Source organism: Grampus griseus, assembly GCF_964374135.1.
Source record: "Grampus griseus genome assembly, chromosome: 3".
Taxonomy (NCBI): domain Eukaryota; kingdom Metazoa; phylum Chordata; class Mammalia; order Artiodactyla; family Delphinidae; genus Grampus; species Grampus griseus.
The window spans coordinates 117,522,559-117,532,822 of record NC_139019.1 but is presented as its reverse complement, the minus strand read 5'-3'; the positions used below and the strand labels follow the sequence as shown (position 1 = coordinate 117,532,822).

General features: G+C 45.6%; 2 protein-coding genes across 2 annotated transcripts in view; both read right to left on the bottom strand.

The window, feature by feature from the left end:
* The window catches only part of LOC309819883 (uncharacterized protein), a gene marked incomplete at its 5' end in the record, with an annotated part of 124,909 nt that extends 121,974 nt beyond the window's left edge, over nt 1-2,935 (bottom strand). Inside the window, one exon of the mRNA XM_082650334.1 lies at nt 460-2,935. Coding sequence (XP_082506460.1) covers nt 460-2,935 — 2,476 coding nt within the window. The remainder of the gene's footprint in view (nt 1-459) is intronic.
* A 29-nt stretch (nt 2,936-2,964) lies between these two features.
* LOC309819882 (protocadherin gamma-A6-like) lies at nt 2,965-10,015 on the bottom strand (the record flags this gene model as incomplete). Its single annotated transcript, XM_082650333.1, has 2 exons — nt 2,965-3,012; nt 7,601-10,015. The coding sequence occupies 2 exons, from the start codon at nt 10,013-10,015 to the stop codon at nt 2,965-2,967; spliced, it is 2,463 nt and encodes an 820-aa protein (XP_082506459.1).
* Nucleotides 10,016-10,264: the final 249 nt, after the last annotated feature.

Sequence of the window (10,264 nt, the reverse complement as noted above, 5' to 3'; positions counted from 1 at the left end):
TGACTTTAACAGACAATTGTGGTTTAAATAGGTCAAAAGCCATGGAGGTTTTCAAGGTCACCAGGGGGAGTTACATGGAAGCAGAAGCAAGGCACAGAAAAATTTTTCAAGAGCCTTTTATAGATCTGATCTAAAGAGAGTCCTGAGAAAACAGAAGTGTACTTTCTTAAGAACCTCATGCAATGAGAAAGACTTAACAATTCATTCTCATTTATAAAATACATGAATTAAGAACACCATGTGGAACATAAGTAGAAGGTATAAAAATGCGATTATCCACTTATTCACAATCTTGTCCATATGCTTTCACTATAAATATGATGCCAAAACCTATGTCAATAAGCGTTCCATGTTAAAGAATCACCTCCGAAATAAACGATTAATCTTGCTTTACCACTTAAAAGGGTTTTTTTACCCATCTTCAAATCACTTATTTCGCAAAACAATAAAGAAATTTACACAAAATATACTTCTTCAAAGAATATAAAGATAAGTGAATGACTGAACTCACCTGAATACTTTGGGCTTTATCCTTACATTCATGAAAATCTATGGATGTTAACAAGGGATCCTTATTCTCACAGCTCTCCTGGCTGATGAGCGTGTCCGCATAGTTGGGCTGCGGGAAGATCACTTGACTCCCCCGCGAGTCCGCGGTGAGCGAGACCTCGTGGGAATAGGTCTGCAGGAAAGCCCGCACCCCGTCCACACCCACAAAGTGAGAGACGGGCACGCCCGGCAACCCGCCTCCTGAAGCCTGGAGCAGGCGCGACGTGTGCCAGCGCCTCAGCCTGAGCGCCAGTAGAACGACGACAAAGGCAAGAAAGACGCAGGACACCGCGGCCACGGCCATCACCAGGTACAGCGTGAGGACGGAGTCGCCAGAGTCGTCGGAGCGCTCGAGACTCCCCAGGTCTGCCAGCACATCTGGGATGCTGTCAGCCACAGCCACCGTGAGTGTGACTGTGGCGGAGAGAGGGGGCTGGCCGTGGTCCTGGACCGCCACCACCAGGCTCTGCTTGAGCGCGTCTCTGTCCAGCAGGGCCCGCGCTGTGCGCACCTCGCCAGTGTGCAGCCCCACCGCGAAGAGTCCTGGATCGCTGGCCTTGAGCAGGCGGTAGGACAGCCAGGCGTTCTGGCCCGAGTCTCTGTCCACAGCCACCACCTTGGTCACCAGGTAGCCAGGCTCTGCAGAGCGGGGTGCCAGCTCTACACCCGTGGAACCGTCGGTGGGGAGGGCGGGGTACAGAATCTCAGGTGTGTTGTCGTTCTGGTCCAGCACGAATATGTCCAGTGACACGTTGCTGCTGAGCGGTGGGTCCCCGCTGTCACTTGCAGTCACTCTCAATTGCAGGTCATGAAACTGCTCATAGTCGAAGGAGCGCAATGCATACAGGACTCCAGTATTGGAGTTGATGGAAACATAGGAGGATACAGATGGCCCCTGGAGAGTATCTTCAGATACGGAGTATGTGACACGGGCGTTCTCGTGGCTGTCAGGGTCACATGCAGTCACAGAGAAGATGGAGGTGCCTCTGGGGTTGTTCTCAGGCACAAAGACGGAGTAGGAGGAGTGGGGGAAGGCAGGTGGGTTGTCGTTGGTGTCTGCCACATTCATGGATATGTGAGTTTCCGTTGACAAGGGCGGGCTTCCACCATCTGTGGCTTTCAGTGTGATGTTATATACAGAAAATTTTTCCCGGTCTAGGTTTTCTGCTGTGACCAATCTATAATAATTGTCTATTGATCTTTCTAATTTAAAAGGCAGATTTTCTGAAACAGTGCAGGTCACCTGACCATTTTTCCCAGAATCTCGGTCTTGAAGGTAGAAAAGAGCAATTACTGCTCCAGGAGGAGTGTTTTCAGGGACTGAGCTGCTTACAGATGTTACAGTCATTTCCGGGGCATTGTCATTCACATCTAAAATTGTGATCAGTACTTTAGCCCTTGTCATGCTACCAGCACCATCCTGAGCTTGAACTTCCATTTCATAGTAGCCAGATTCTTCATAATCTAGGCCATCTAAAGTTGATAATTCTCCTGTGTGGGAGTTCAGCTGGAATATCTGTAGAATTTTTGGAGTTATTTTCCTAAAAGAGTATGTCACTTCCCCATTGACTCCCTCATCCAGGTCGATAGCATTTACCGTGAGTAGTCTTGTGCCCACTGGCACATTCTCAGGGACAGTTACTTGGTACTGGGGCAAAGAGAAGACTGGCGCATGATCATTCACGTCCACCACTGTTACTTGGACACGGGCGGTTCCGGATCTGGGTGGATCACCGCCGTCAGAGGCTGTGAGGAGGAGGTGGTGAGCTGTCACTTCCTCCCGGTCCAGCACGCGCTCCAGCACTAATTCCGGATATTTAGTTCCATCCTCTCCAGTTTGCACAACCAGGGAGAAGTGGCGATTGGGGTTGAGATGGTAGCTCTGGAGAGAGTTCGTGCCCACATCCGGATCCCTAGCCTCATTTAACGGAAATCGCACCCCAGGAGCTGTATTCTCCATTATTTTCACATTCATTTCTTCCGTCAGGAATTTAGGAGTGTTGTCATTAACATCCATTATTTCCACTTCTATAGGGTAAAGATTCATTTTATCTTCCATCAGGATGTTAAAGTTCACCAGACACCGCACGCTCTGCGCGCAGAGCTCCTCCCGGTCTATCCTGCCCGCGGTGACCAAGCTGCCGCTTCGCGGATTCAGAGCAAAGAGCTGCGTCCTACCTCTGGAGACGATGCGGACGCCCCGCTCCGCCAGCTCCCAGGGCTCCAACCCCAGGTCCTTGGCGATATTACCCACAAAAGACCCTGTGTCTGTCTCCTCCGGAATGGAGTAGAGAATACGTCCTGCCGAAACTTCCCTCTGGGTCCCCAGGAGGATGGAGAGCAGGATGAATCCTCTGTAGTCCCCGCCCCTCTCCCGAGCCGCCATTCTTGTTCTGCTCATCTTTAGACACTGGCCTATCTCCTGTTGTGTTTCTGGATGCCAGTATGTCTGCGTGGAGCCCTCTGTATTCGGAAAAGGAGCCCAGAATCCAGTGGTACAGAGGCCTGAGTTTAGTGCAGCTTGGAAGAGAATTTGTCTCAGTCTGGCGTTTCTTTGTGCTGTAAAAGCTCAGTGGTTCTGGCGGATCTTTTGAACCATTTTTCCCCTGACTGGTGAACAGCGGCGCTCAGAGTCCTTACTAAGTTACTGCACCATATTGAAGCAAAATAATTGATTTTTCAGAAAGTTGTTTTATCCTTCAAAATTCTCCCATTTATATTTCTTCAATTCATACAACTCTGATATCATTTAAAATTAAATTTTAAGCAACTGTGCATTAATGCAACAATGTTCATGGATGGATGTTTATTAATCCCAGATTTTTAACTCTCTGCTCTGCATTGCAATTTTGAAATGATTCTTAGACATTGCCTCACACCTTATTGCACATAGATAAAAATCAGTCATTGCAGATAAAAAAAGTATGATTTATTTTTAAAAGGTGTGTATACATAAGAAAGATGTTATGTAGAAAATTTTTATATCAGCATATACATTTAAGTTAATTCAATAATATTGAACATATACTATGTTCTAGACACCACCATGGAAGGCAGAGAGTCCATTTTTTCTTTAACATATAGAGAGATAATTTAATAACATTTTTCATTGAATGGAATCTTAGAGATTGTTTAGTCCAATACCTTCATTTTAATAATTTTAAAAATGAGAGGGAATTGCTTTATCCTTGACTATATAATGGTAGAACCAATGTAGGAATACAAATATCCTCATTCCCAGTCTCCTAAGAAGAAAAAAGGGAATCATTGTTGGCCTTGGCTGATGCTTTATGCTCAAAAAGTGCCATTAGAGATGAGGTGAGAAGCCAAGCAGCTCCAATCAGCTACAGAAGCAACTCATTTTATACAGAAGGCATAAATTTGCAGATTCTGCTGGCTGTGGATTCATAAGGAAATGAGTGTTGGCTTCACTGTTTCTTTTCATTATGCAATTTAAATAATCACCCTACCCTATAATTGAGAAAAGATGGGTCTCTAAACAGCCTTTGAGGATAGATGCAGGACTGTCCTGAGAGGATCCTTAGAGGTACTCACTGCTCCACTGATGTTAACGAAGTAAAACTCAATTGTTGATGGATCTGAGGTTACTCTCAGCTGGCAGAAATAAAACAAATTCCTTCCACATAGTTGCAGAAGAGAGAGACCTGTTCTGAAATGAAGACCTGGCAAGAAATCACCTTGCTTTGTAAATTATTTTCAGGCCTGGGGAGTAGCTAGTAGCACCAGAAGGGAGAACTAGAAGTGACACTGTAAAAGCTTAGCTCAGTTGGTGAGAAGTTCCTAACTAAGTAATCTATTTCTGCTCTCTGATGGCCTTACGTCAAAATACAGGAAATACTTTGAATGAAATGCCGTTTCAATCTATCAGAATAATTCACATCATATTTGCTTTCACCTAGTAGATAAAAGAACTTTTTTGTTGTTCAAAGGAACCAATATGAGTATTGTAGATTAATTACATAACCAGGAGTTTAAAACTATTAGTTTAGTAGCAATCTTGAATTTCTTGTTGATGTAAGCAAAGTATATGGTCATTAAAGATCATAAGTACTTGCAGATATTTTCAAACAAAACTTTCATGTCCATATATTATGGCTCCCAATGTCATAATTTTTTTTCTTCTTGATACTTCAAAATTCATAGCGTAATCTCACACTTGTCTCTTATTCTGTTTTTAAAAAGTCTCGATTAACAATACTTCTGGGTACCTTCTTTGGAGCTAAATAAATAAGATCTAGATAAAGGACACAATCAAGTTTTTAAAGTTACTTCACAACATAAAATTAAATATTAAAAATTTCTACTCAACCACCAAGAGGTGTTTAAATATAACATAAAACTACTGTATAAAATTGAAATAATATATTTTCAAAGGGAGTATGTTATTATTGATTGAGTTATTGGGAAGAATCTTGACCTTCATTTGTTTACTTACATAAAAAAATTCTATGAAAAGTCTATTCATCTTCCCAGACAGTGAGTTATTCACCTCCTCTCCTTTCTTTATGGGACTTTTTTTTTCCTGAAGATCCACTTGTTTGGAGTTCTGTTTAGGTTTTCATTCCCAGGCAAAGATGTAGGATTCTTCCAATGATTCTCTCTGAGATTTTACTTCTTCCCCTTTGACATCACTTGATCAGAATGGGTGGTTTTCACAAATGATAAAATAGCCCAATAATTTGGTAGATTTTTTTCCTGGTGCTTCCAAATCATTATATGCTCAAAATCTCAGATTGCCTATCTTTTTAATAATGATCTATAGTATGTAAGTCAAAGAGCCTCAGCCACAACTTAGCCAAGTCCATGATTGCCAGGATTTAACACTTGTTCAGTCCACGTGAATGAATGACTATTGTGAGAGTAGAATCTAACAGTTTTTCTGTCAGTGAAATATTTTATTTGTTTAAATGAAATGTTCACGGGTAATTCAGATAAGAGAATAAAGTAAACTACCTAGTATCCCAGTTACTCAGCAGATAAGGAAATAAAATAAACCAGTCTACCAACCATGAAACGGTTAGTGAGTTTTGTTTTTAACAATGGAGGTACAAGATTAGTTTAAATCATCCAAAATTCGTAGTATACTAAATAACATTTACACTCTCACAGTGTGTGAAACAAATCTTAATATTAAAGGCCATCTGACTCCCACGACCAATATCCAAGATTCAAGTTCTTTAAAACCTGAATTCTATTAAATTCTGATTAAACCATTAAAGAATTATATCACAAATGTCCAAACAAATTATATTTGAAATGTGTATGACTGGAATCTCTTGGTTAGTCATATACACCTGGAATCTTGAAATAAATAATTCTACAATAATCGCTGAAAGTAAATATCGATTTAGAAAAACATGCATTAATTATCCTTTAGCAGCTAACTTAAAGATATCAACTCAGTATTATCTTTCTTTACAAACACTGACAATTTCAGATTACAAAGGAAGTTCTCACTCATTTTCAAGATATATTCTGAATTGTCTACTTTACACGTGCATACCAAATTTAGATGCACAAATGGCAAATCCATTGTGTTATCAAATATTAGAATCCTAAGCTCAGGATTGGAAAATACCTTGGCTATCATGAAGTTCAACAACTCACCAAATTATATCAATATTACCTCCTGTATGCCATTAATCCCAGGACAATCAACGTCCTTTGGAAAAGCACCAATAATAGAATCTCCTACCTTCTAGGAAGTCCATTTTGTTAGAACAACTTAACTGGAAACTTTGTTGTTTTCTACTCACCAAGCCATAGTTTCATTCACACCTTTGGGCCATGATGATTTAGATTAATCATTCTTTTAAATGACAACCCTTGGGCTTCCCTGGTGGCGCAGTGGTTGGGAGTCCGCCTGCCTGCCGATGCAGGGGACACGGGTTCGTGCCCCGGTCCGGGAAGATCCCACATGCCGCGGAGCAGCTGGGACCCTGAGCCATGGCCGCTGAGTCTGCGCGTCCGGAGCCTGTGCTCCGCAACGGGAGAGGCCACAACAGTGAGAGGTCCGCGTACCGCAAAAAAAAAAAAAAAAGACAACCCTTCTTTCCTTAAATATTTGAATAGGGTTCCTACATAACAAAAGCTTTATTTTATCTGGGTTTAATATGCTAAATCATTTAAATTCTTATTTGAATACTATTAATCCTTCATTCTCCCATTCACTAGTCCTCTAATTTTAGAGCTGTATCTTGTAAGTGGACACTAATTACCACATTTAAAAACTCACTTTCTTTTTCTTTCTTTCTTTTTTTTTTTGCGGCACGCGGGCCTCTCACTGTTGTCGCCTCTCCCGTTGCGGAGCACAGGCTCCGGACGCGCAGGCTCAGCGGCCATGACTCACGGGCCCAGCCGCTCCGCGGCATGTGGGATCTTCCCGGACCGGGGCACGAAACCCGTGTCCCCTGTATCGGCAGGCGGACTCTCAACCACTGCACCACCAGGGAAGCCCAGATCTTAATCTTTTTAAATAGAGGCTGTGATTCAGTTTTTTCCACAGTATAAAAATAATCTCAGGGGCTTCCCTGGTGGCGCAGTGGTTGAGAGTCCGCCTGCCGATGCAGGGGACGCGGGTTGGTGCCCCGGTCCAGGAGGATCCCACATGCTGCGGAGCGGCTGGGCCCGTGAGCCATGGCCGCTGAGCCTGCGCGTCCGGAGCCTGGGCTCCGCAGTGGGAGAGGCCACAACAGTGAGAAGCCCGCGTACCGCAAAAAAAAAAAAATCTCAGATATGCCACATGATAGAAAAAAAAGAAAAGAAAACAACTAAGAAGTGAGATGTAAGCAACCCAAGGCACAAAGAGCTTGCCAAGAGGAGAGGAGTAAAGGAAATTCAGGGCATACATTATTACGATTTATTTTGGTGAAATTCGAGAAAACTAAGATTTAATAGACCTCTACTGATATAAAAGAAAAACCTTCTCAAAACTATGATTCACTGCAAAAGACTAAGAAAACTAAGCACTGATCAAAGAGAATTTTAATTTTTCCTGTTCGAATAAGAACAATAAAAGCAATAACCTCACCTGAACAAGGGAGTCTTGCTCTTTACAAAAATCTTCCTGAATCAAAAGAGGCTCGCTTTTCTCACAGCTCTCCTGGCTGATGAGCGTGTCCGCGTAGTTGGGTTGCGGAAAGATCACGTGACTCCGCGAGTCCGCGGTGAGCGAGACCTCGTGGGAATAGGTCTGCAGGAAAGCCCGCACTCCGTCCACACCCACAAAGTGAGAGGCGGGTAAGCCCGCTGGTACACCTCCCGAAGCTTGCAGCACGTGCGATCTCTGCCAGCGCCGCAGTCTGAGCGCCAGCAGCACAATGACAAAGGCAAGAAAGACGCAGGAGACCGCGGCCACCGCCACCACTAGGTACAATGTCAGACCTGAAGGGTCAGAGTCGTGCGGGACCTCCAGGCTGCCCAAGTCGGCCAGGACATCTGGGAGGCTGTCACCCACAGCCACTGTGAGAGTGACTGTGGCGGAGAGAGGGGGCTGGCCGTGGTCCTGGACGGCCACAACCAGGGTCTGCTTGAGCGCGTCTCTGTCCAGCAGGGCCCGCGCTGTGCGCACCTCGCCCGTGTGCAGCCCCACCGCGAAGAGTCCCGGCTCGCTGGCCTTGAGCAGGCGGTAGGACAGCCAGGCGTTCTGGCCTGAGTCTCTGTCCACAGCCACCACCTTGGTCACCAGGTAGCCGGGCTCTGCAGAGCGGGGTGCCAGCTCCACACCGGTGGAACCGTCGGTGGGGAGGACAGGGTACAGAATCTCAGGTGTGTTGTCGTTCTGGTCCAGCACGAATATGCTCAGAGACACGTTGCTGCTGAGCGGTGGGTCCCCGCTGTCACTTGCAATCACTCTCAGTTGCAGGTCACGGAACTGTTCACAGTCGAAAGAGTGCAATGCATATAGTACGCCAGTGTCGGAGTTGATGGAGATATAGGAGGATAGAGGTCCCCCCTGGACGGTGTCTTCAGCTAGGGAGTAGGTGACCTGGGCATTCTCATGGCTGTCAGGGTCGTGTGCAGTCACAGAGAAGATGGAGGCACCTCTGGGGTTGTTCTCAGGAATGTAGACAGAGTAGGAGGTGTGGGGAAAAACAGGCGGGTTGTCGTTGATGTCTGCCACATTTAGGGAGATGAGCATTTCTGTAGACAGAGATGGAATTCCTTGGTCTGTGGCTGTCACAGTGATGTTGTACGAAGACACCTGCTCTCGATCTAGAACTGTATTCGTCACTAATCGATAATAATTGTCTACTGATTTTTCCAGTTCAAACGGCAGACTTCTTGAGATAGAACATGTTACCAGGCCATTCAGTCCAGAGTCTCGATCATATACTTGAAAAAGAACAATCACTGTGCCTGGCAGTGTACTTTCAGCAACTGACCTGCTTCCAGAGGTAACTACCACTTCTGGTACATTGTCATTCACATCCAAGATAGATATTAAGACTTTGGCTCTGTCTTGTAGACCTGGCCGATCCCGGGCTTCAACATCCAGCTCATAAAAGCTGGAGTCTTCATAGTCTAGATTTGCAGAAGTTGATATTTCTCCAGTCAAAACATTCAAGCAGAAAGTCTTTGAGATCTTTTCTGTTATCCTCACAAAAGAATACGTTACTTCCGCGTGGGCTCCTTCATCCTGGTCCCTGGCATTTACCGACAACACTGGCGTACCTACTGGAAGATTTTCAGGAACACTCACACGGTACACAGACTGAGTAAACACTGGAGCGTTGTCATTTGCATCTAGGACAGTAACCAGAATTCGAGCCACACCTGAGCGGACAGGGTCACCGCCATCCACGGCAGTAAGGACCAGGCGGTGAATGGCCTCTCTCTCCCGGTCCAGGGCGCGCTCCAGCACAAGCTCCGGGTATTTGGGCCCATTGGCTTCGCTTGGCACGTCCACTGAGAAGTGACTATTCCCGCTGAGCTTGAAGCCCTGGAGAGAGTTCACTCCCACATCCGGGTCATAGACCTCCATTAGCGGAAACCGAGAGGATAAGGCTGCGTTTTCGATAATTTTCACTTCCAATTCTTCCCTTAAGAATCGGGGTGCATTGTCGTTAATGTCCACTATTTCCACTTCCACGGGATAAAGATTCAATTTATCCTCAACAAGGATGTTAAAACTCACCAGACACGGTTCGCTCTGAGCGCAGAGCTCCTCCCGGTCTATCCTGCCCGCGGTGACCAAACTGCCGCTTTGCGGGTTCAGAGCGAAAAGCTGCGTCCTACCTCTGTGGACGATGCGGACTCCGCGCTCCGCCAGCTCCCGGGGCTCCAGCCCGAGATCCTTGGCAATGTTGCCCACGAAAGAGGCTTTGTCCAGCTCCTCAGGAATGGAGTAATGGATCTGCCCGGCCCCGGCCTCCCACAGCGTCCCCAGGAGCATGAAGAGCAGGAGCAACACGCTGTAGTGCCGCCGCCTTTGCAGAGCCGCCATTACTGGCTCGTTCTGGACTTCCCTGGGATTACGAGTAGGGTGAACAGGTTCGCATCAATTTTGGGGCTTCTCAGAATTGGAGGTCAAGGTCCATAAACAAGCCGCGATCAGATGCGAAGCGTTTTAGGACAGAATGTCTGCGCAGCTGCAAAGCTTTGGTGTAAGTTGTGCTTTGTGCTTTGAGGATATAACTCGAGTTCTCACTGCTTTCCTTGCCCGGTTGGTGAACAGCGACGCTTAGAGTCCTAA